Source organism: Sminthopsis crassicaudata, chromosome 4 (assembly GCF_048593235.1).
Source record: "Sminthopsis crassicaudata isolate SCR6 chromosome 4, ASM4859323v1, whole genome shotgun sequence".
Taxonomy (NCBI): domain Eukaryota; kingdom Metazoa; phylum Chordata; class Mammalia; order Dasyuromorphia; family Dasyuridae; genus Sminthopsis; species Sminthopsis crassicaudata.
The window spans coordinates 306532560-306559451 of NC_133620.1; the positions used below are offsets into that span (position 1 = coordinate 306532560).

General features: G+C 33.1%; 1 protein-coding gene across 1 annotated transcript in view; it reads left to right on the plus strand.

Annotated features, from left to right (window-relative positions):
* FBXW10B (F-box and WD repeat domain containing 10B) overlaps positions 1-26892 on the plus strand; it is a 122910-nt gene that overhangs the window by 35456 nt on the left and 60562 nt on the right. The window contains exons 3-8 of the mRNA XM_074265038.1: positions 7934-8113; positions 8220-8347; positions 9073-9195; positions 14093-14202; positions 16480-16680; positions 18128-18249. Of these exons, the coding sequence (XP_074121139.1) occupies positions 7934-8113; positions 8220-8347; positions 9073-9195; positions 14093-14202; positions 16480-16680; positions 18128-18249 (864 nt within the window). The remainder of the gene's footprint in view (positions 1-7933; positions 8114-8219; positions 8348-9072; positions 9196-14092; positions 14203-16479; positions 16681-18127; positions 18250-26892) is intronic.

Consider the following 26892-nt stretch of genomic DNA (forward strand, 5'->3'; position numbering starts at 1 on the left):
ACACGTGGGTCTTCTGACCAGGTGTTCACTTGGGAACCAACAAGTCAGGGCATCAGCTAGGGCATTATGTGAGTAGGTATAATAAAGGCTTTTAAGATTACATGTGGCTGTTCTTGAGTGCGCTACCGGTTACTAAGCTATAGATTCAAGAGATTGTGGCCAGAGACCTTAGAAGGCCTCAGAGGAGGCGAGCCGGGTAGAGCTCACACTGCAAAGGACAGTGGTCAAAGGTACTCTGGTGGGTCTAGGACAGACTAGTAATTGTAACTGCCAGGAGAGCACGTTACACTTCCTCTTCCACTATCCTATTTTCTTCTAATTTAGTTATAATCTCATTCTTTATGCCTAGATCATGAACCCATTTTGACCTTATCTTGGTGTACAGTGTTAAGTGTGGGTCCATGCGTAATTTCTGCCATACTAATTTCCAGTTTCCCCAGAAGGTTTTGTCAAATAATGAATGCTTATCCCTAAAGTTGGGATTTTTGGGTTTGTCAAACACTAGATTGCTATAATAATCGACTATTTTGTCCTGTGAACCTAACCTATTCCACTGATCAACTAATCTATTTCTTAGCCAATACCAAATGGTTTTGGTGACCGCTGCTTTATAATATAGTTTTATATCTGGTACAGCGAGGCCACCTTCATTTGATTTTTCTTCATTAATTCCCTCGAAATTCTTGATCTTCTGTTCTTCCATATGAATTTTGTTATTTTTCTAGGTCATTAAAGTAGTTTTTTGGGAGTCTGGTATAGTACTAAATAAATCATTAATTTGGGTAGTATTGTCATCTTTATTATATTTGCTTGACCTATCCAAGAGCACTTGGTATTTTTCCAATTGGTTAGATCTGACTTTATTTGTGTGGAAAGTGTTTTTTAGTTTTGCTCATATAGTTCCTGATTTTCCCTTGGCAGATAGATTCCTAAATATTTTATATTATCAGTAGTTACTTTAAATGGAATTTCTCTTTGTAGCTCTAACTGTTGGATTTTGTTAGTGATGTATAAAAATGCTGATGATTTATGTGGATTTATTTTGTATCCTGCAAATTTGCTAAAATTGTGGATTACTCTCTTTTTCAGGTAGATAGCATTTTCAAGAAGTTTAGCCACAAAGAGCAAAAGGGATATAGGACAATAGTTATCAGAGAGAGAAGGGTTAAGAGAAGATTTTTTTTTTTGTTTTGTTTTGTTTTTTAGGTTGGAAGAAAGATAAGCTGATGTATAGGCAGAGAGACATTGAAAATAAGTTATAGAGTAGGAATGACAGAGGATGCAATCTTTTAGAGGAGACAGGAAGGTTTAGGATCATTTGAGCATGAGGGGACATTAGGTTTGGGAAAAATAAATGAATGATATAAAATGGGGAAGAGGTGGAAAGAGCTCAAGGTAAATGGTTTATTTAAATAAATAAATATATATATGTATATATATGTGTGTGTGTGTGTATATATATATATATATATATATATATATATATATATATGAAGAGAGAGAAAGAGAGAGAGAGAGAGAAAGGTTCTCAGCTGAGAGGATAAGAAAAAGGGAAAACATAGGAGGAAAGGGAAAGCAGGGATGAAAAAATGTGGAAGAGCCACTATGGAGAATGGAATAGCAAATTGATAAAGCAGGTGTAGACTAGCACAGTGAGGGTCCAGTTGAAGTTGTGTAACATAAATTGTAGTGGCCCCTGTCAGAATGGGTATGTTATTCTTCACCTTGGTTCAGCAACAAGTATGTGAAAGAGAAGGGTGAAGTGATCCAAGACTGAGATTTTTCAGGGCATAATCAATGAAATAATAACAGAACTATGTGTTAGCAAGACAATGTAGAATTGAATTTGTTTACCTAGGAGTCACAATGGGAAAAAAAGGCAGAGAGTGGTTAGTGCAGGGAAGATCATCTGGGAGAGAATTGATGGGCAAAAGGACCAACAATCAAAGTGCAAGGAGTAGGGTTTAGTAAGAGAAGGCAGAAGGAGATGTTAAAAGTCAATAGATCAATCAATAGTTATTAAACACCCACTAGATTCCACACACTGTGCTAAGTACTAGAGATGCATAAGGAAGCTGAAGATAGTTTGTGTCCTCAAGGAGCTCATAATCTATTGGGGAGATTATATACAAATAAATATATATGAAAAAGCTATACACAGTATAAATGGGAAATATTTAACGGAAGAAAAGCACCAGAATTAAGAGGAGTTTGGAAAGACTTCTTGTAAAAGATGGAATTTTAATTGGAACTTTTAAGGAATCAGGGATATAAATAGGTTGAGATGAAGGGGGAAGAGTGTTCCTGATGGAGGGAACAGAGAAAATACCTGTGGCCTAGATTTGTTCATAGAACAAGAAAGAGAGAAGAATATGTGGAAGATAGTGAAGGCTTTGAACATGAGAGGACTTTGTATTTGCCACTGGGAGCAATAGGTACCCACTAAATTTTATTGGGTAGGAAGGTGACATGGTCAGACCTATGCTCTAGAAAAATCACTTATAATTATGTTAAGATAGATCAATTTCATAATTCTTGAATGTAAAAGTGGATTATTTTGTGGTTTATGGCAAGATCAAAAGTCTAATCATCTTTGTATCCTTTGGTATCACAGTGTCACATTAATCTATATAATAATTGAATGCTATTTTAATTTTATTGTATAGGCGCTGCTTGACTACAAGCAGTAAATGTTTCTTCTATAGTTATTTTTATAAAGGATACTTTGTAGTTCTATATAATTTTATATGTATTGTTGATAGCTAGATTTCCATTTATTTTATATATTTTCTTATTATTTTTTATGAAATTTCTTTTTTTTCTAGCCTTTTCTGTTAGATTTTAAGTGGATTTATTTTATATTCTGGTACTTGGATGAACTTATTATTTTAAGTAGTTTTAGTTAACCTTTTTGGAACTTCTAAGTATGTCATAATGCCATTCTGAAAAAGCAATAATTCTGTTTCCTCTTTGATTGTAGTTGTTTTCTCAGTTTTTTTCTAATCTTTCTATTATAAATAGCATTCCTATAATTATATCAAATAACTGTGGTAGCAATTAAATCCTTGTTTTATCTCTGATCTTATGAGAGAAGCTTCTGTTTTCCATGATAAATAATTATAATTCTTGCTTTTGATACTGTTGAATATATTATGTAAATATTTATTTATTCTTGGCTTAAATCTTTTTTTTAACCTAAAGGATATTATATTATGTTTTTATCTACTTAGATAGCCATTTGATTTTTATTATTTTTATTGCTAATGTGTTCTATTATGTTTATGGTTTTTCTAATATTGAGACAATCCCATATGTCTAATATAAATCAAATTTGCTTGTATTTTAATATTTTGGGTATTTTAACAAAATTTAGTATTTTGTTACATAACCTCTTCACTAATAGACTGTTACTTATTTTTCCATCAAATTTCATTAGAGATTTTGGTTTATACTTTTCTTCTTTCCTCTATTTTCCCCTGGTTATCAGAACCTATATATAATATAAAGCCTTTAACATGCCTCCCTCACCTTATTTTTGCATACAATTTGTGTTATGTTTCCACTCTTTAGAGCAAATAAATATTTTCTATGTGCTTTTAACTCAACCATGTGAAAATGGGGGTAACCAATGTCAGGCCAGAATAACTCAGAGGTTGTGATAATGGAAAAATTGGGCCAATAAAATCTTCTAATTGTCTGCTGAGTGAGAAGAATTGATGTCAGACTATGCACGCATACAAAAGTAGCAACCCATCCACATGAAACTCTTTCGTTCATGACTTAATGAAAGGAAGAGTACTTTGAGCTCTAAAGCTACTAAGTGGGAGAGAGGCCACATTATTCCACTTGGTTGCCAAATGTCCATGAATACATGACATCTCTCGAGTTTACTTTTTCAAGCAATTGATTCAAGTGGAATGAAAGTCTAATAGGTATGCTAATCTCTCAAAAAGAAAGAATAAAAAGAAAGCAAAATGATTTTCTAATGAAGCTTTACTTCTGAGGAAGTGACTTTATTATTGAGGAAAGAAGAAAAGGGAAAGGGAAAGGAGAAAGGTAAAAATATGCCTAAATGAATGCAGAATTTCAGAGAATGGTAAAAAGAGATATGAAAGTTTTATTTAAATGAGCAATGTGAAAATATAGAAGAAAAAACGAGAAAAAATCTTCAAGAAAATCAGAGCTATCAAGGGAACATTTCACGGGCATGATAAAAGACAAAGAGGGTAGTGACTTAACAGAAGAAAAACAGATTAAGAAGAACTATACAAGAAAGATATCAACATCGCTGATAACCACAGTGGTGTGGTCATTGATTTAGAGGTATACATCCTGGAGAATAAAGTCAAGTGGTCCTTGGGAAGCATTGCTATCAATAAAGCTAGTGGACATGATGGAATTCCCAGCTAAGCTATTTTAAATCCTAAAAAATGATACTGTTAAAGTGCTGCAGGCAATATCCCATCAAATTTGGAAAATTCCACGGTGGATTGCTTTACATGCCAGTTCTAAAGAAGAGAAATACTAAGGATGCTCAAATTATCAAACAATTGCACTTAACACAGATATCAGAAAGGTTATGCTTAATACTCTTCAATTTAGGCTTCAGCAATATGCGAGTAGAGAAGCAGGCTGGTTTTTAGAGAGACAGAACTAGAGACAAAATCCAACATTTGTTAGATTATAGAGAAAGCCAGGGAGTGCAAAAATAACATCTACTTCTACTTTACTGACTATGCTAATGCTGTTGACTGTATGAAATCACAAAAATGTGACTAGTCTTCAAAGAGTTGGGAGTTCCAGATCATTTTACTTGCCTCTGAGGAACCTGTATTGGACCAAATTAGATTCAAACATGGAACAACTAATTGGTTTAAGATTAGAAAAGAAGTATCAAAAAGCTATGCATTGTAACCTTAATTTTTTAAACTTATATATAAATATATCAGGTGAAATACCAGGGTAGATGAATCTGGATAGAAGGTGAAACTTCAGGGTAATTTGATTTGCAATTTTTTCTTATTAATTATTTTGAGTATTTTATATGGTTGTTAATAGTTTTCAATTCTTTTGACAACTATTCATATCCCTTGAACCTATTTGAATCTATTGGGAAATGGTATATATGTTTTTAGTGTGTGTATGTGTGTGTATGTATATATATAAAATCTCTGTAGTGTTCTTTGATATTGACCCTTTACCTGAGAAATTGAAACAATTCCTACCCTGATTCCTGCATTTGGCTGCTTCCTTTTTCTTTCTCCTCCTTTTGTTCTTCTATTTCATCTTGAAAAGCAGAAGCTTTTCAATTTCATATAAGTAATCAAATCATGTAAGTTCTTCAAGTAATCAAAGTTACCCACTTTATCTGATGTAATTGCCTTTGACTCTTGTTTGGTTAAGAAAATATCTTCTGTCCATAAGTGTGCTGTTTCTCTTCTAAATTTTAATTAGAATGATGTTTTAATATTAAACTCATGTATATATTTAGAATCCATTGTGGAATATGTTGTAAGGTCTTGGTATAAGTTTGATTTCTGTCAAATTGCTTTCTAGATTTCCCAGTAGTTTTTATCAGACAGGAGTTTTTTGGGTAATAGATTTTTTCTTTCTTTTAATTTTTTTTATCAAAATCTGGTTTATTAAGTTTCATTGTTCTGATAATCTCTTCTATTTAAATCTTTCATTGATCTGTTTTTTAACCAGTATTAGTTGCTTTTGATGACTACTGCTTTATAATATAGATTGAGGTCTGCTATTTCCTTTTTGTCTATCTTTTTTCCTCATTTCTCTTGATATTTTAGATCTTTCATTTTTCCAAATCAATTTTGTTATTACTTTGTAAATTGTGTAAATTAACTTTTATTGACATGATTTTCAGTTTTTAAAAATTATTTCTGTATCCTAAATGTATCACTTCTCTGTCATAGATTACACATTTCATAATTGATGTTCAACTATTCTTAATCAGTTTATAAAATTTTTCAAAATAATTCATTTTTATAAGATTGCTGTTGTAATACACAGTGTTCTAGTTCTGCTTTTCTTTCATATATTATTAAATCACCTTATAACACAATATTGTATGCCACAATTATTCAGCCACTCCTTAATTAATATTTCTCATTGTTTTGATCACACACAAAAACCCTGCTTTTTGCACATAAAAGTCCTTTTTCCCTCTTTGGTTTCTTTTGGATATAGATTAAGCTGAAGTACTAATTAACTTTTTGTTTATAATTCCAAATTGTTTTCCAGAATATATTCACAGATTATCCAATAGTATAAAAATATAAATATCCTCATTTTCCTATAGCCTCTTCAGTGTTTATCTTTTTTATTTTTTAAATATCTTCGCCAATCTGATTGTATCAAGTGTAATCTCATAATTGATTTAATTTACATTTCTTTAATTAATAGTAATTTGGATAATTTTTTAATGTGGCTATCAATTCCAGACTCCTTCTGATAGCATCATCTGTCCTCACATGACTAACAAGATATGCATAGTGGTTGTCTGATTGTATAATATTCAGAAAGTTGCTATGTCTTAGCTACATACTCTTTGAAGGCAGAAGGTTTCTTTATTGATAATCTAGACTCTTTTTGCTTTGGATTTATTAAATTTATTATATTGAATCTACTCAGGTTACTGCAAAATTCCTTATGTCCTATACTTGCTGGAATTGAAATCTTCTGTTCTATATTGCTTTTTGAGGGTAGCTTTCATGGTTTACTCTCAAAATGAGCTGCAACTTCCTGCCAAAACCCCAATATAAAAAGTAGTTCATCACAACTATTGTCTGAATAAAAGTCTCAAAATGGAATCTGATTCTCTGTCACTTTGTTCCTCTTCCCATCTTCAAATCTATTCAATTGATAGATTTTAGAAACCTTTTCTTTTGTTACTTGTATTACTAAGATCATCCTGCCAAATCTTTCTGACTTTCTTAAGAGATGACATTTGTTCGACCAATTACCTATGATTAAGAACTTTTTTTTTTTCCAAAACTCCAATGCAAATTTATTCTATGTCATTGTGGGCAGTTGTAGGTGTCACTTTGTTGCTCACAAATGAAGTCAGGTCTGAAAAAATAGATTTGGTAGTAATTTGTACAAAGTTTGTAGTTGAAGTCACAGAATTTTAGATTTGAATAAGACTTTTAGCTATCTATCTATTAAGTCCAACTCTTCATTTTACAGGTGAGGAAACTGAATATTGGAGTGGGAAAGAATTGACTTACCCAATTTAGCTAGGAAAATAGTGTATAGTAAGAGGAGGAGAAACATCAAGGATAGAATTTTAGGGAAGAACTCATATTCAAATATTAGGAAAAGGATGAGGAACCAGTGAAGAAGACCAAGAAGGAACAATTAGAGGAGGAAAGACTAGTATCATGTCTTTAAGAATTTATTAAGCCTCTAGTTTTACATAATACTTTTAAAGATATATGTAAAGAAAAACATAAGCAAACTACTTGTGCTATATTGGACAGAGATAGACTAATCTGAACTACGCAGGCTGACAAATGCACATACATAAGATATACATGTAATAGAATGATGACATCAAGTTACTATAGAAATGAAAAATGAATACATAAGCATTTTTATATAATTCTATGTTAAGTGCCAAGTAACACTATTAAATCCATAATTGTATTGAGAAAGTAACTATTAAGAGTTGAATATTTTGCTTAAGTGAAGTTATGATACAAGTCAAAATGGAGTTTCAGAAATCTTTATATCACTATAAGAAACCTTTATTTTAAAACTTTTGACCTTCCAAAAGTTACATCCTCCACTTCTTCTTCATTTTCCTCTTCTGAGTCAGAAGAAAACTATCAACTTTGGCAAAACTTAGTAACAAAATTCCTCTGGTATTGTCCCACTGAGTAGAAAACAATGGCTTTTTCTTTTGGCTTACTTCTAGATAGATCACATGCTTCACTTCCTCTGTATGGGGACATGATTTCCAAGAAAACAGATGGTGCCAATGAAGATGAACATTTTACTATCACCTTGCCTTCCCATCCTGACTACAGGCCTGAGATTAGCAAAAGCAAAGACTTCATCCGGTGCTTGCCTGTCCACATCTCCAAATACATTTTAGGTAGGTCTATGACCTGCTCTGTGTAGATATGATAATCAAGCAAACTCCTCCAGAACTAGCCTAGATTTATCCAATTTGGGATTAATTAATCTATCCTATCTTTCAGGGCTTCTAGACAAAAAATCCTTGAACAAATGTCTTTTTGTAAGCTGGCACTGGTCTATGCTGGTGGAGCAGGTCAAGAAGGAGCAATCAACACATCAGCAAGTTCAGAATGAGATCACACTCCTTCGGGTATTTCATATGCTGTCAGGGGCTGGACTCATGCTTAATATTTTTAACTATAAGTCAATTCTCAGGGAACGGACACGGTAGGATTTCTGTCTTCACATTCACTGTCTGCTAGATGTTATTGCTTAGTATTATGGCCAACAAGGAAGGTCAGAAGTTTATTAAAAATGATCTCTGTCTTTTGTTTTCAAACTCAGTTTTGCCATCATAACCATATTAGAGTGATCAGAATCCATCAGTAATTGGTAGGCAGAGTTCTTTAGTTCTCAGAAATCTCATAGTAATGATTTACTGTCCTAGATAGAAGAAAAAATATAACATGGATTGTACAATAAGAGGATGATACTCAATTATATCAGTTTTATATGATATGCACTTAATCTTTATAGGCTATATAGTCTGTTTTGAAGCTAAAATGTTTTTCTCTACTTATGATTGTCATTTCTTTGTTGTTGTTGTTGTTGTTTTCATTTTTTAACCCTTCATCCTAATCTGAAACATTAAATGTTTCACTCTTGGAAACTTGTATGTTCAAAACAACTAAGTATGAAGAAATAATCTGGATCAGGGTGCATTTCCTCTACAGATATATTTATTAGTAGTCTTTTCTAGGCCAGTTTTCAAAACTCTATTCCACGCAATCGACTGTTATATTCTGGATGTTGCCTTTGCTCTACTATAAAAGAGAATAAGAAACTAAAGGTAGTATTATTTTATTCTTATTTCAGGAGACTTTTACTAAAGGGATGTACCCTAACTATGCCAACAAAACAGCAATCCCAGTTCCCAAGATAGTTGAAGATGAAAAAACTACCCAAGTAAAAAGTTCAAAATGGAAAGTGAAATCAAAGGTGTGTGCCATTTGGTTGAGGTGTTTGTTGTGCATTTCATTTTGCCACCACAAAATTAGATCAATAATTTATGTGGGAAAGCAACAGAGTGAATTGCAAAAATGCTGGAATTAGGATACATTTGATACTTGTTATTGCCACAAACCAGCTCTCTGAACTTAAATTTTAATTCCGGAGACTATTTCATTTCTCATTTACAAAATGAGGTAATTAAACTATAATTTTCAATACATGTTTAGAAAACAAGCATATTATGATAATAAGTGACATTTATATAGAACATTATATAAGTCATCTCATTTGAAGCACATAACTCTGTGAGATAAACATTACTGTTGCCATTTTATCGATGAGAAAACTCAGGCTCATAGAGGTAAAATTATTAGTCCAATTTCACACAACTAATGAATGTTGGAGATAGGATTTAAAGCAGCAAAAGAGATCCAAGACAAAAAGCAATATTAACATAAAATTAAGATTCTTCTTTAACCTCTCAAACAGAGATCCTGTGGTTGGTAAATCCATAAGAAGTTGCTTGTCTGCACAAATATAAGGAGTTATTTGTTCATTTATTTAATAAATTTTAAATATTTATTACATATGTAATACATTAGAGTTGACATTAGGGGTAAGTGCAAATATAAATAAGAATTCTTATCTGCAAGAAGAGAAAAACATATATGCATATAAAAATAACTGAATATATTCGATGTATGTATAGCAAAGATAAAAATGTAAAGGAATAAGCACATGTATTTCTTGGGACTTAGAGATGTCATTGAGGGAAATTCTTAAACTATATAAGGTTTTGTGTGAACAGTGTTTTAGTGAATAGAGTTTGGATTTTCTAGACTTGGAATCAAAAAGATTTTAATTTAAATATGCTCTTAGAGTGAATGTCCATCAACTGGGGAATGACTGAATAAGATATATATGATTGTAATGTAATATTATTGTTCTTTAAAAAAAAAAAAAAGATGAGCAGACTGATTTCAGAAAAGCCTGAAAAGATTTACATGAACTGATGCTGAGTGAAGAGAACAGAACCAGGAGAACAGTGTACACAGTAACTGCAAGATTATGTGATAATCAAATACAATAGACAGCTCTTCTGAGCAATACAGTAATGCAAGATAATTCCAATAGAAGTGGCATGGAAAATGCCATTCATATCCAGAGAGAGAACTGTGGAGACTGAATGCAGATCAAAGCCTACTACTTTCACCTTTTTGGGTTTGTTTGTTTGTTTGTTTTTTGCTTTTTTGTTTCTTGTGGTTTTTTCCCTTTTATTCTGATTTTTTTTACAACATGACAAATATGGAACTATGTTTAAAAGTGTTGTACATGTATTACCTATATCAGATTGTTTGCTGTCTTGGGAAGGGAGGAAATAAGAGAAGGAGAGAAAAATTTGGAAATCAAAATCTTATAAAAATGAATGTTCAAAACTATCTTTTCATGTAATTGAAAAAAATAAAGTAATATTGAGAAAAAAGAAACAAATATGATCTCATATATTTACTAGCTACATGTATTTTTGTAATTTATAGCAGCCTTTTTCATGGTGGCAATAAATTGGAAATTGAGGTAATATTCTTCATTTGGGGAATAGCTGAATAAATTGTGAATGGTAATAGTGGAATATTATTGTGCAATAAGAAATGATAAACAGACAGATTTCAGAAAAACTGGAAAGATTTACATAGACTGATGCAAAGTGAAATGAACAGAACCAGGAGAATATTGTATTCAGTAACAATAACAGTGTACTGAATTATTCTTAACAATATGCATTTTCCATGATACTATCCATATCCAGAGAAATAACTAATGGAGTATAAGTGAAGATAACAGTATACTAATTTTTTTAATTTTTGTATTTTTCCTTTTAGTCTGTTTCTTTTTCTACAACATGATTAATGTGGAAATATATTTTACATGATTGCACATGTACAACCTATATCAATTTGGTTACCATTTTAGGAAAGGGAAATGGGAGGATGGAAGGAAGAGAGAAAAATTTGGTTCTCAAAAATGTTTGAAAAATAAATGTTAATGGGACACTAATATATTGTTGGTGGAACTGTGAAATGATCTATAAAAGTAATGGAATATTATTGTTCAGTAAAAAAAATGATGAGCAAACTGATTTTTAAAAGGCCTGGAAAGATTTATATGAACTGATGTTGAGAGAAACAAGCAGAACCAGGAATACAATCTACACAAGTAGAAGCAAGATTATGCAATGATCAACTATGATAGACTTGATTCTTTTCATAATCCAAGGCTATCCCAATAAATTTTGGATGAAAACATCATCTGCATCCAGAGAGAGAACAATGGAGACAAAATATAAATCAACACATGTTATGTTAATTTTTTTCTTTTTCTTCTGCTTTATTATTCTCTTTTGGTTTTCCTCTTTTGTTCTGATTTTTCTCTCCCAATATAATTCATAAAAGTCATTTTTACATGTAACTGGAGAAAATAAAAACAAAAAAGAGTTCAAAAACCTTCCACCCTCCCCCCCAAAAAATGAATGTTAAAAATGATCTTTACATGTAGTTGGAAAAAGTCAAATATTTTAGAAAACAATTTGAGATTTCCCCAGATTGCCAAAGGGGTCCATGACATATAAAAAATGTTGAGAACTCCTGATCTAGAGGATCAGAAAAGGCCTAGTAGTTTGGTGGAGGTAGAGTGGAGGAGATGCTTGAAAGAGGAGCTTTTTTCAAGTAGAAAAGATATTCAGAGGCAGTCACTTTCCTGCCTAATTCTGTTGTAATAGGGGTCCTTAAGGAAACAAAAGCATTGATAGAATTGAGACACATAGGTAACAAAATCTGGGTCTTCCATACTCAGGATTAGGACTGTCTAATCCTGTAGTAAGGTCTAATGAATACTAAAGGTGCAGAGCTGATGACACCTCACTATAGACTGACTAAGAATATTTAGCCAATGACCTAATTGTTACTTGATGACTATACATTAGATTAGTATGAACTGCATGAAAAAACACAGGAGCAGATTATAAGAAGATTAAAAAAAGATTATAAGAAGATTAAAAAAACAATGAAGGACACACAAATTGGGACAAAGAAATTACATATGACATATGAATGTAATATGTGCTTTGTTGTCACAATAAATTTTGCCTAATGACCTATTTGTTGAGTATTAGAGTATGTATGTATATAGTCATTTCCTTATGTGACATTTAGCCAATTAATGCCCTAAAACTATAGCGTGATTGCTAATGAACAATAGATTATAAATAAGAATTATGTACTTTTGCCTGTAAATGTTAAATGATAATTTATATTTACAGAGATGTTGATGTACTTTATACAATATAAAAGAATTATGAAATTATTATTGGGGGACATATGTTTCCTTGAAATGTGTTTTCCAGCAGTTGTAATTAGTGGATGCTTCAGTGCCTAAACATCATAAGATTGGCCTTTTGTGCTTGTGTGAAATAGAATAAGAAGATTCAGGAGCAAGTTAGCAAGGTTAAAGCAGAGAGCAAGAAGAAAAGAGAGAGCAAGAGAAAGAGTGAGCAAGAGAGAGTGAGAAAGAGCAAGAGCGAGTGAGAAAAAGTGAGAGCAAGAACAGGAGCAAAAGTGAGAGTGATAGAGAGAGAGAGAGAGAGAGAGAGAGAGAGAGAGAGAGAGAGAGAGAGAGAGAGAGAGAGAGAGAGAGAGAGAGAGAGAGAGAGAAAGAAAGAAAGAAAGAAAGAAAGAAAGAAAGAAAGAAAGAAAGAAAGAAAGAAAGAAAGAAAGAAAGAAAGAAAGAAAGAAGGAAAGAAAGAAAGAAGGAAAGAAAGAAAGAAAGAAAGAAAGAAAGAAAGAAAGAAAGAAAGAAAGAAAAGAAAGAAAGAAAGAAAAGAAAGAAAGAAAGAAAGAAAGAAAGAAAAAGAGAGAGAGAGAGAGAGAGAGAGAGAGAGAGAGAGAGAGAGAGAGAGAGAGAGAGAGAGAGAGAGAGAGGAGAAAGATGCACAGATGCCTAGTGATCTCATCCTGTCAAGGTGTTACTGATAGTTTCTTGTGCCTTTACCTGATTGACTTGGGGCTTAATGTGGGAACTTCATGAAGACAAGTTCTTTTTCCCATTCTTGATGACAATTCATTTGATAATGTGTACCTACTATGCAGTATAGTAAACCTCAATTTTCATCTAGAATGCTATAATTTCAAAAACATCCATTCAACAGTGAAAAACATTGCCAGCCCCAGCACTGAGAGTCAGGCCTTTAATATTTACTGATGGCTAGATATGTTATTTCCTAGTTTGCAGTGCTATGCAATAAAACAATCCTCAGGAGTTGCAGCAAAGACCTCTTAGCTATGCATTAAACAAGGGTCAAGAGAAAAGAAGGAGGTAGTTTGGAATGGTTTCAGTGATTAAGGGCTTTAGGAACTATTTTAAATATTTTTGAACCCTTGAATGCATAGATTCGCAAGATAAAACTTTAGAGTACTATTATACAAAAAAGAAGATAAAGTTGAATCCCATTATTTTTAGCTAGAGACATTCCAAAGTCTCTGATTTTTTGTAAGATTATTTGAGCACTATTTGTACAAATTCATAGGTAATAGCTCCATATGAAATTATTAAAGGAGAAATTAGATGAGCAGGTTAATATAGTTAATATGTAGTTTCTAAGGATATATTGTACCTCTATGTTTAGGACAATCCTCAGTTTTTGATTCTAATCTCATTTAAGATAACCACAATTCCTTCATTGGGCCCTTAACAACCTTTTACCAGCTAAATTTCAAGCCTTTTCCAACTTAATATGAACCATCAGTGTGGTATGTTCTTGTACTAGTCAAGACTTTATTAAAAAGGACCTAAAACGTCTTAACCTTTTGACTCTTGCTTTTTTTCTTTTTAGGTTGAATTCAATATATGGTCAGCATACCAGAGTCAGGAGACTATAACAGTCCAAATGGAAGAGAGAAATGTCTTTTGTGGCAACTATAATAGCTACATCCTTTTTGACAAGTATGTACTCAGACAGAATATAGCCTGCAGTATCCTTTGAATCCAAGCAACTCTAAACACTATCACTTCTTGGGTGAAATAAAAGTAGAAAGTACATATAAACAAGTTTTGGGCATGGAGCATTTTTAGAAATGAGGGTAAGAAAAAAATATTGTAACAAAAGAAAGGGAAACTAACAATAAAAGTATGAAATTCAAATTTAAATAAAATCTGTTGAGAAAAATATATATACAATAGTCATAAAATTATATTTTGGATAAGGATATATTATAAGAATTAGTGATAGTGTTTGAAGCTCTTCAAAGGCTGGGACAGCTTTATTTTTATCATATCTCTAGGGTTTAGTATATGTCTAGCACATAAAAAGAACTAATTAATGCTTGTTGATCAATTTGGAAAACTCCTCTTACTATGATGTGGTAGATAAAAACTGGACTATTAGTCAAGAAGATCTGAGTTTGAATCCTGCCTTTGACATAGTTTAACTATTTTACTATTAGCAAATCATTTAACCTATTTGAGGTTCAGTTTCCTCATCCATAAAATGAGGAATACTTCACAATAATATTTATAATACCTACTTTACAGGGCTGTTAATGAGACTCAAATGAGATTGGTAGAGTTCTTTGCAAATATTAAATCATTCTATAACTGTCATTGTTACTGTTACTGTTATTATCACTACAAAGATTCAACTCATAGGCTAGATGACCAATTTTTAGGAAATACTGAAAAGATTCTTCCTGCATCAGCAAGGCTGGGTGGATGGGTAGATGACTCTTTAGCTATGTTTCAATTTACTTTTTATTACACCTTAGAATCTTCAGGATACTTGTGTCTCTTTTTAGCTACATAAACATAATTATTTCTCTTAAAGATTGTGACATTGCAGAAGAGGGATAAAAGCAATAGAGAAGATGAATGATACACAGATAGCAAATGGCATACTTGAAACATGGAAAAATGAAATTGCTTCTGCTTTCACTAGATTTTGGAGGTAGTTTCCTTCATGCTGCTTGCTTTAATGGATAATGTCACAACATTTCTAGTTAGGTAATCATCAATACACATAGGTGTCATCCTCTCTCTCATGAACTTATGGTAAGGCATAGATTTTCCCAATTATTTCATTTAATGGAAGTATATTGAGACCAGGCAGTATTTCAAAAGAAAATAAGTTTCTTGACTTTTAGAACATTTAGGCCAAATTTGTCTATTTTTTAAAGAGACAGGCTAAGGGAGAACCCTTAGGAATAGGGATAGAGAAGGACTATCATACCTTTGCTATCAGCCTTAAAATTTCTAGTCCTATAGCACCTTGTCTAATCCAGCATCCCAGAGAAGTTGAAAAGGTGATAAATGTTTCTTAGTAAGGAGGGAACTTGCCAAGAATTTCAAGAATCCCCAAAACTGGAGATCCACAGTCAAGGAAAGTTTGCTGAGTGTGGAGCCTTCTAAGTGGTTGGGGGTGTCCCAGCTATAGGATAGGAATATAAGAAAGGGATTACTTTAACAAAGAGGATGTAAACATTGGGATCCCTTGCATGGGCCACCAAACGGTGGTGGTGGAAGATACTCAACAATGTTAGGGTACCTAGATTGGTGTCACAGGTATGACAAAGGAATTCACAAATTCAGTTTGTTTCCAAGTTAAGGGACAAAGATGTATTGATGCTACTAATAGCAGGCTAACTACCAGGAATAAGAAAACACATTTGTAGGGAACAGTTAGAGAAACTAGATGCTTCATGCCACTGATATGCTAATTTTAGCATAGAGGTTTAGAGGTGGAGTTGAAGTCTGATTCAGATTTTGGGCACAGGTCTGGGCAGAGCTCAAGGCAGGGATGAGAGAAAAGGAAGGGGGGAAGAACTTTCTAGAGGTGTATTTTTAGGCCTGAAACATCACTTGGTCAAGTGGTGGACACCCAATTTTGTTCTGCGCCTGCATTAACTTTAAGCATCTCATTATTATTACTCATTTTCTCAGAAACTGTGTTATCAAAGACCAACAGGCTGTTACCTGACAGCCAGCAATGTATGTGTTCTTAGCATGCTTGGTAGAAGTAAATCATTTGTAACTAGATCACTCCCAAAGATGACCTTAGGAGTTACTACAACAGTCTGCCTAGGAGCTGTGCTACTTCACAGTGAACAAATTCTCTACACTGAAGTTTTATTGCCAAGTATTTCCCTTTTTCTAGACAGCCTTTGCAGTGTTATGTTATCACTATCTCTTTTGCAGATAATGGATTTGTTTTTTTCTCCTTAAATCAAGGTGGGACAATTCCAGGGTTATTCACTTTTGTGGTGGAGAATTTGTTGCGATGACTGCCAATCGGAAGATACTGCTGCTGGACATTAATCAAAAACACAAAGTGCCCACTTATTTTCAAGGACATGCAGGGATTGTTCAGGCACTCCTACTCTGTGAGAAAGAATCTTTTGTGTTGAGTGGAAGTAATGATTTGAGTATCAGGTAATTGGTCCCAGTGATAAAAACCAACAACCATTCTGTGTCCAAGTCATTCTATGATAGCAAATTTGGTGCTGAGCTAGATTAGTATAAATACTATAGTTCTCATTATAATAGGCTTTAAGAAAATGCAGCTAACTAGTTGTTATACTGTGATATAACTAAAAAATGAGATTCAGATAGGGAATCATCAAATAGGGAAAATTGGATTTCCACCTTAAAACTGAATAATTATAGTTTCCACTTATGTAGAGCTTTGCTATGTACTTTATTAAACATCATCTCTTTTTATGAATCCCAATGAATTTTTACACTAAATAATCATGTTATTATAATATATAATATATACATATAATACATATATAACATAATAAAAAGGATGTAACACAAATAATAAAAATGTTATAAGAAGGAATTGAGGACTAGAAAGATTTGCCCAGGGTCATATTGCCAATTAGTGGAAGATCTAAAATTTGAAACCAGATCTTCTGTTTATATGAATTGATGCAAACTGAAATGAGCAGAACCAGAAGAAAATTGCAAACAGTAACATTACTATTATATGCCAATGAATAACTTAGTTATTTATCCTCAGTAATGCAATGATCCAAGATATTAAGTTGTGGTGAAAAATGCTACCTACCTCCAGAGAAAGAACGATAGGGTCTGAATGTATATTGAAATAACCTTTTAAAAAAATCTTTATTATTCTTATTTTTTAAAGTCTGTGTTTTCTTTTGCATCATGACACATGACTATACACATGAGTAATTTACATCAAATTATTTGCCTTCTCAATGAGTAGGATAGAAAGGGAAAGATTAACAATATAATTTTTAAAAGAAATGCTAAAAAATTTTGTTTACATGTAATTGAGAAAAAAATAAAATAAAACTGAAATTCTCCCCATCACCCTGCTCCTCCAAAAGAAATCAGGTCTTTGATTCCAAGTTGAATACTTTTTCCATTTCAGCATAAGTCAGGAACAAGTGAAAAGACAAAAATCATAGAATTGAGAGTGAGATGGGGACTTTGGGGTTATCTCCTCTAATACTCTCTTTTTACAAATTAGGAAACTGAGTTTACATAATTTGCCAAAGTTAGGGTAGTAGCAGTAGGTTTTTCTGATTCCATATTCAGTGTATTTGTTTATCAAGTTTGACTCATTTTTTTCAAGAATGAATGTACTAATAATTATCCCTGAAATATTGTAAAATTTACATGAAGTATTTGGAGATTCTTAAGAGAAATTTTTGTAGTGTTACAGTTACTATCTGAGGATCAGCTTCTTCTCAAACTTCTCAAAACAAACATTAAATTTGTTATTGATAATTTAAGGGTCATACCAAACTACCAGTCTAAAGAAATCTACTAAATATTCTCTTGTAAAATCTTTTAAATGTTCTTTTTAAAATTTGATATTATTTATTTATTTATTTTATTTGTTCAGATACTGGAATATTGAGACTGGAATGTGTACAAAAATCTTTAATGGCCATACGGGCATTATCACTTGCTTGGATTTATATGAGACTAAACTTGTATCAGGATCAAAAGATTGCCAGGTGAAAGGTCAGAAATACATACTTTCGATTGGTCTTTCAAATAAAATTTCCAAATATTGTATGGTCATAATATTTTCAAGCTTGTCTAATTTGTATAGATTCTTCCTAAATTATAACCTTCCAATACTTTGATTCAACAAATAGCAATTAAGCAACAATTTTGTGCAGCATTCTGCGGGAGGACTGGGAGAGGAACAAAGTTTAGATGAAATATAGTCCTTACCCTCATGGCTTTTATATTTTAGTAGGGAAAAAGTCAGACTTGTAATATTATTTGGTACATGAATCTTGTGAAATGATGCTTTAGATTCATAAAATCATAATATTTTAGAGTTAGATTTTGGATTTATTTATCATCCTCTAAGGTTTTCATCATAACTGGTACATATACATATGATACATAATTTAAAATATATCTTATGATATACAAGTTCACTTTTAATTTCCCTTTTTGCTAGACTTGCCTACCTGACCATAGTTACGGCCATTTTGGACAGTAAAATGGGAAGGATTAGAAGCATCAGGGTATAAAGCAAGACACAAGGAAGGCAAGGCAGTACTTAGGATTTGAGCAGGGGATGGCACACGTAAATTAGCACGAGGCTTCTGAATTTGGGAAGTGGCAGATTCTGAGAGATAATCGTAGAGTTTTAGTTCTGAAAGAGATATTGGAGTCTAACTCCTCCCTTTTAGAGGTTCAGGAAACTGAAAACTGTTGTGTCCTGCTTTTGAGAGCCTCCAAGTTGGGGTGATTAAAATGTACCTTCCTAGTAGAGAAGTGATGAGGTGGGACTCCTGAAAATAGAAGGCCAAGAGCTCTTAGGGGAGATGGGGAGCTGAACCAGACTGTTGGCAGGTTCCCTCTGGGCTAAAGGGTCTTTCTTATACCTTACCCAGAGTTTCCCCACTGACTGTGACCCTCTACAGAAAACTAGAGAGGTTAAATTATTTGCTCAAGGTCATATTGCTAATAAACACCAAAATGACTTAGAATTAAATTTTTGTTCCATTAACCCCTGTTTGTCCTTCATTCTCAAAGAGGACCATGACATCAGGGAAGTGATGCCATGACATGCAAGTGAGTTGGAGTTATGTGAGGGAAGCTGTGTGAGGTCACCTGCCCCACTTCCCCCTCCAGAACCATCTGGGTCCAGTGGTCAAATATAGATAAGGATGACTGCAAATGGTCCTGGATGCCATGGGAGACCTTGGCCTTTTCAAGCTAAGGTCTTTAGCAAGTGTCAAAGCCCTTACTTGCCTCACTTGCCAAAAAACAAAAACAAAAACAAAAACAAAAACAAAAACAAAAACAAAAACAAAAACAAAAACAAAAACAAAAACAAAAACAAAAACAAAAAACAAAACAAAACAAAACAAAACAAGACAAAAAACTATAATTTTTAATTTCAAGTCCAAAAATTGTGGGGGGTTTTAAGTTCAGAAACCCTTTTTATAGGAAAGACATAAATTTTATCTTCATTTTAAAAATAATTAATTAACAGCTCTTAGCTTTTCATCACTTTCATTTTCATATTTATTTCATTTATCATGCTCTAGGAGACATTCCTTGTAACAATTTTTAAAAATTTATTCTTTTTAAACACTTCTTTTTAAGATTTTTGAGTTTTAGATTCTCTCCCTTATTCCCACCCACACTGAGAAACCACATATTAAATCATACAAAACATTTCCATAAAAGTCAAGTTATGAAAGAAAATATATGTCCCACCCTAATAAAAATAAAAACCCTCAAGAAAAATTAAGTTAAAAAGAAAGAACTAGAAAAGGCTTCAATCTGTATTCAGATACAATCAGTTTTTTCTCTGAGTATGGATAGCATTTTTCCTCATAAATCCTTCAAAGTAGTTGTGGATTATTGTACTACTGAGAATAACAAAGTCATTTACAGCTAGTTATCCCAGAACACTGCTGTTACTTTGTATATAGTATATTTCATTCTGTTCATGAAGGGCTTTCAAGGTTGTTGTTTTTTTCCTAAGAGCATCCTGCTCATCATTTCCCAGTGAAAAATAATATTCTATCACAAACACACACCATAGTCTATTGATCTAGTCCCAAATTGATGGGCATCTTCTCAATTTCTAATTTTTTGTAACAAGTAGTTTTTAAAATAAAGAGAAAATGTAGTTCAGGAAAATCAATGAACACATTAACATATTAATTAAATTGTATAGGTAAGATATGCAATGTTCTTCACTTTGCAAAGAAGGGAGAAATACAGTTTCTCAGCTCTTCATAGGGAAGCTCATTCATTGTAATTACAAATAATTCAGTTTTGTGATCATTGTTTTTTTCTTTCCACTTATGTTGTTGTAATCGTAAATATTGTTTTTCTATTTCTGTTTTTTCCATTTAATATATCTTTCTTATGCACTTCAGTGATCATTATAGTCATTATTTCTTAGACCACAGTTACATTGCATTATATACATATATAGGCATTCAGTCAGTTAATGAATAAGATTTATTAAACTCCTACTATGTACCAGGAGTTGTGCTAAGGTACCAAAAATATAAAAAGAAGCAAAAGACAGTCCTTGTCCTCAGGAAACAAGCCAAATTACATACAGGAACAATAAAATACAATTGAAAGAGGGAAGGCTAAAGAGATGAGGGTTTGAGACAGGTTTCCTGTAGAAGATAAAATTTTAGTAATGACTTGAAGGAAGGAGAGAATTCCAGGCTTGTAAGATAACCAGAGAAAATATCCAAAGCTGAGAAAAAGTATCTTGTTCAAAGAATTGTAAGAAAACAAACAAAAAACCCCGCAAAACCTCCACAAAAAATAAACTAAAAAGACCAAAAAAAAACAAAAAACAAAACCCTGTGTCAGTAGATCAAAGAGAAGGCAGTAAACTGGAGAAAGACTAGAAAAATTGGAAAAGGTGGGAAGGCTGAGTAATGAAGGGCTTTGAATGCCAAAGAAGTTTGTATTTGATCTTAGAGAATTAGAGAGCCAGAGGAAGAATGAGGAGCATAGTGAGATAGACTGGAGCTTTAGGAAAATCATTTTATCATCTGAATGGAGAATGGATCGGAGTGGGGAGAGACTTAAGACAGGCAAATCCATGTGTAGTCTATTGCAGTAATACAAGTATGAGGTGATGACAGTCTGCACTAGGTTGCTGACAGCTTCACAGAAGAGGAAGCATATTCAAGAGATGTTGCAAAAGTAAAAACAACAAACATCGGCAACAGATTGGATATGGAGATGAGAAATAATGAGTTAAGGATGGTATGAGGCATGACTTGATTGACGAAAAAGGGTCCTGAACCTGAAAATCAGATCTGAATGGTCTGATAGAAGAACCAGGAAAAAATAGTGTTTCAAAAATCTTGAGAATGGAGTATCAATCTGTCAATCCTTTCCGTGTCAGGGCCAGGTGAGGTTTCCTGTGTTGAAACGCTATTTACTTTATTACTGTGTTCCTAATATTTTATTCAATTCTGTAAAGCAGGTGAGTATATAAAGTAGGTATATAATTATTCCAAGAAAAAGAATAATGTTGGGGCAGCTAGGTAGCACAGTGGATAAAGTACCAGCCCTGACAGTCAGGAGGACCTGAGTTCAAATCTAGTCTCAAACACTTAACACCTCCTAGCTGTGTGACCCTGGGCAAGTCACTTAACCCTAACTGCCTTAACCCCCCCCCCAAAAAAAATGTCATGAAGGCAAACCATGTTATCTAATACTTGACATTTTTCAGCTTTATGAACACAATGCATTTTGTATTAAATATTTTATTTGGAAGTGTATCATTAAATCTATAAATTATTGTAGTTTGTAACCTCATTTTTATATATTGGCATGGGGTAGCCATGGACACTGAACATTTTTCCAATTCTTTTAAGTGTTTATTGCTTCAAAGGTATTCAAGGATTGAACAATCAGTCCTCTGTACTTTCAATATCCTACCTCCCATTCTCACAGGGAGATTGAGCTCTTTGCAAGGTTGCTGACTACTCTTTTTGGAGTTCTAGGGGAGAGGTATCTAGTAGTTCATGAATCTTCATAAGGTATTCCTTTCACTGATTACCAGCCAATAAGACTTGCTTAGCTTTTAGAACAGGGTTACTGAGATGGTATAGGAAGAACAGTTGGTACAGAAAAATTGTCAAAAGTCTATAGCAAGGGCGCATAGAGTACCAGCCCTGAAGTCAGGAAGACCTGAGTTCAAATTTGGCCTTAGACACTGCACTTCCTAGCTGTGTGGACACTTAAGGCAAGTCACTTAACCCCAATTACCTCAGCAGCAGAAAAAAAAAAAGTCTATAGCACTTCCCATTGCACATATAAAGTTTTCTATGAACCTTAGAAAATATATGTTGCTATAAAATCCTGGTTATTGGTTATCTTATTTTCCCTTCATGGGTGTGTCATGAAATTCCCCTTTTTGTAGTTCTCAAAGATCATACAGCATCTGAGCTGAGAGGAGAGACAAAAACTCTCTTTCTCTTCCCCTCAAGGGATTTTTTTTTTTATTAGGAGTTTGGCTGAAGTGCTTTGCTAGGTTGATCTGCTATTGAAATGATAAATTCCAAATTGGCTTGCTTTTTTCATGTAGATGTCATTTTCTCAATGAAATTATTTGTTTTCTTTTAATTCATAAGTATTTTAAAACTTTGATTTACTAATTGACTCTTTAATTCCGTAAAAGAGGTGATTTCACCTGATAATGACATCAAAAATTATCTTTGTAACTTAAATATTAATATTGGAGGATGTAGGGCAAACATATGTCTTAAATATGTCTTGGTAGAGTGACTATCAAGTAATTTATGTATTCTGTAGTCATTTTGAATGGATCTTTCTTTTTATCATGTCGTCCTAAATTTTCTTCTTGTTATTTAGAACTGCTAGTGATTTTTATGATGTTACTTTCTTTTTCTTTCTATTTTACTGACATTCTTAATTTTCTAGGTATTCTGAAGTCTTCTAAATAAATCATCATGCTATTAGCAATAGGAATAGTTTTTCTTCACTTAGCCTATAGCTATGCCTCTCTCTTGTGATTGCTAGAATATTTATAACTATGTAATATTATGAAAGAAGGGAACCTCTTCTTATACTCCTGTATTTATTGAGAAAAAAATCTAATATTTTCCTGATGCAAATAACAATGCTCAATTTTGTTGTATATTATTTTTGATTATAAGGCTTTTATTGGTCTTTTGATGTTTTCTTCCAAGATTTTCTTGCCTTTTTCCTGTAGTTACAGCTTAGTCTTGTGTGATCTTAACTATAGTTCCTTGATTTAAAATTTTTCTTTCTGGATCTTGCTATATTTTTTCATTTAACTGAAAGTTTTGTATTTGGGTGATGGCATTTCTGTTTCTACCTGTCTCCCCATTCCCAGTTGTGTGTTAAGTTCTTACTAAGTGCTAAGTTGTGCTTAACAATTCTCTAGTTCACATCTTTGATTCGGGCCTTTGAAGGGAGTTTACACCTTTGGACTTCTGAGGTAGAGTTTACATGTTTAAAGTAGTTTGCACCTTTAAGAGGAGCAAGTTCATTGGTTGAAGTATTTTCCCACAAGCCCCTGAATTCTCACATGCCCCTTTAAAAAGGAGCAAGTTCATTGGTTGAAGTATTTCCCCAGGCCCCGTTGAGTTCTCACTAGCCCATTCTCTGTGAGGATAAAAGAGGCAACATTGAGCCTGCAGAGGAGTCTGGCTGGGAGATTGAGTTGAGACGGCAGTCTGGAAGGATAACTTAGAGACGACTGGACCTTTACAATTGGCCAGTTCTTTCTCTAATTGATGGATGTATTTAGAGATGTAATTTTCTCTTAATTAGTACTTTGCCTGCATTATACAAATTTTGGCATTTGGTCTCATTTTAGTCATTATCTTTAATGAAATTATGGACTATTTCTATGATTTGTTCTTTGACCTTATAATTTTTAAGATTTGATTGTTTTTTATTAGTTTTTTATATGTAAAATTATTTTATATATAAAATATATTTTATTGCAATATGGTATAAAAGGGGTTCATTTAATATTAAATAATAATACTAAATATTTCTCCTTTTCTGAATTTGTTTGTGAGGTTTTTAGTGCTTCAGTGTTTGTGAAGGTGCCACATATATAACTTTTTAAAGAGTTTATTCTGCTTTATAACTTCTTTCTTATTTATTTTATGGTTAATTTATTGAATTCTGAGAGAGTAAATTCAACTCCCTTCTTCTACAAATTTATCATCTAATTTCTCCTGTAATTCATTTAATTTTTCCTTTAAGAAGTTAGATGTTGAGGCAGAGTCAAGACAGCAGAGAGGAGACACATCTTTATCTGATATCCCTCAAATCAACACCAAATCAAGCCTCCAAACTGATTTTGGAGTGATAGAAGCTGCAAATATTTCGAATGTAACAAATTTCTACCAGGACATATTTTGGAAGTACTACAGAAAAGGATTGATTCAATCAGGCACAAAGAGAGAGACCAAGTTCAGGGGACAGGGACCTAGGGTATTGTGGCTTCCCAAGACTCAGGGAATATAGGGAGGAATCTACATCAGTGTTGATTACTCTGTCCTGTTTGCAAGGCAGTAGATCAGCAGATTAACTGCATGACATCCAACACAAATATAAAAGACAAATAATGAGTCCTTAAACCCCAGAATAACATGGGACCTGATCATGCTGACCTAGCACAGGAAGTTAGTCAGCACTGACCTGTACAGGAAGCTTGGACAATGTCCCTTTTGCCCCAAAAGCAGATGTCAACCTTAAAAAAATGAGCAAAAAACCCAAACCAAACCAAAACAAAACAAAACAAAAAGAACTCTGACCATAGTTAGTTTTTATGGAGAAAGAGAAGAACAGATTTCAAACCCTGAGGACACAAAAAGCAGATCATCTCCAGATGAAGCCTTAAATTGGTCCTAATCTCACAAGGCTCTCTTAGAAGAATTCAAAAAGACAATTAGGAGAAAAATGGGGAAAGGAAACGAGAAGCTTGCAAGAGGTTATGGAAAAGGAAATACAGAAATAATCTAAAGAAAACTCCTTAAAAAATAGACATAGTGAAATGCAAATAGCTCCTAAAGAAAACTCCTTAAAAAAATAGACATAGTGAAACACAAAAGGCAAATAGCTCCTTAAAAAACAAGCTTGATGAAATTGTAAAAGCATGCAACTCTTTTCAAAATAGATTTCACAAAATGGAAAAAAAAAACTCCTTGAAAAACAGAATTTGTGAAATGAAAAAAAAAAATCCATTGAAAAAACCACCTCATTTTAAAATTCAATTGATCAAAAAAAAAAAAAAAAGAATTAACTTTCTTACCAACTCCTCCATGAGCCTTCTCCTCATCACCCACGCATTTCTTTTCCTGTTTCCATGGTTTTGGGTTGATTTTTATTTTTTAACTCCTTGTTGCTCTTCAATAACTTCCTTTCCTTGCCCCTAACATACAACAGAACTCTCATATCAAATAAGTCAAGGTCATCCAGACGAGTAAGTACATTAACCATGTATTGGACACAGCAAATGTAAAGGTCCTGTTGTCTCTAAGTTATAATCCTTCTCTGGGAAGAGATCTCTTTTCTGTAAAATCTTTTCCTCTGTGAGCAAGTTTCTTGGGAGGTTTCTGGAGCCTCCAGCCAGCCTCCTCCTCTTCTTCCTGAATCCTGGCTCTGAATCTCCTCGAGCTCTTGTTCTTCCCCAATCCAGACTCTCCTTCCAGACCACTGTCTAAACTCAATCTCTCAGTCAGACTACCCTCCAGACCCAGTGCTGCCCTCTTTTATCCTCGAAGGGATTGGGCTTGTGAGAACTCCTACAGCCAATGAACTTGCTCCTTTTAAAGGTGCAAACTCCTTTAAACATGTAAACTCTACCTCAGAAGTCCAAAGGTGTAAACTCCCTTCAAAGGCCTGAACCAAAGGTGTGAATTCTGAGCCAGAGAATTGTTTAGACAACCTGAGTTATCACCTTGTAATCTTAACAGTTGTGGAGATATTTACCTATGGATTTTGTAAAATCTCATATCTATGGAGTAGATTTATAAATATGGCCTGGGTTCATAGCAACTCTGCATTTGTAAGTGTGGTTATGAAATAGCTCATTCATGATCTTATTCATGTAAGCATTTGTTTAAGCTATGAATGAATTCTTATCTCTGTGATTCTGTGTTCTCTCATAAATACTCCAGAGAGGACCTAGGTAGTTAATACAACTACTGTAGTATAACTATAGATTATTCTTATAGATCAGAGATTCTTAACCTGAAGTAAATGAAGGGGTCCATAGACAGATTTTGAAGGATTCATCAACTTGGATGGGGGAAATATTATACCTTTATTTCAAGGTAATTGGTTTCCTTTGTAAACCTATGCATTTAAATATAAGGACTTTAAAGCATTTGTCAAACTGCCAAAAGAGTTCATGATACAAAATAGCTAAGAAAACTTGAATCTAAATATTTAAAAATTTTGTGAGTACCAGCGCAGTATTCAAATCATACATGTTATGATTCTATATCAGCTTCCTTTTGTGACTGTATATTTCCTGGATAATACATTTTATTCTACTTTTTACAACTGTATATGATTGATAATATCATGTACCTAGATACAACAAATATTTAGTTCTTTAATATTTCCATGGAGGGACATTTCAAA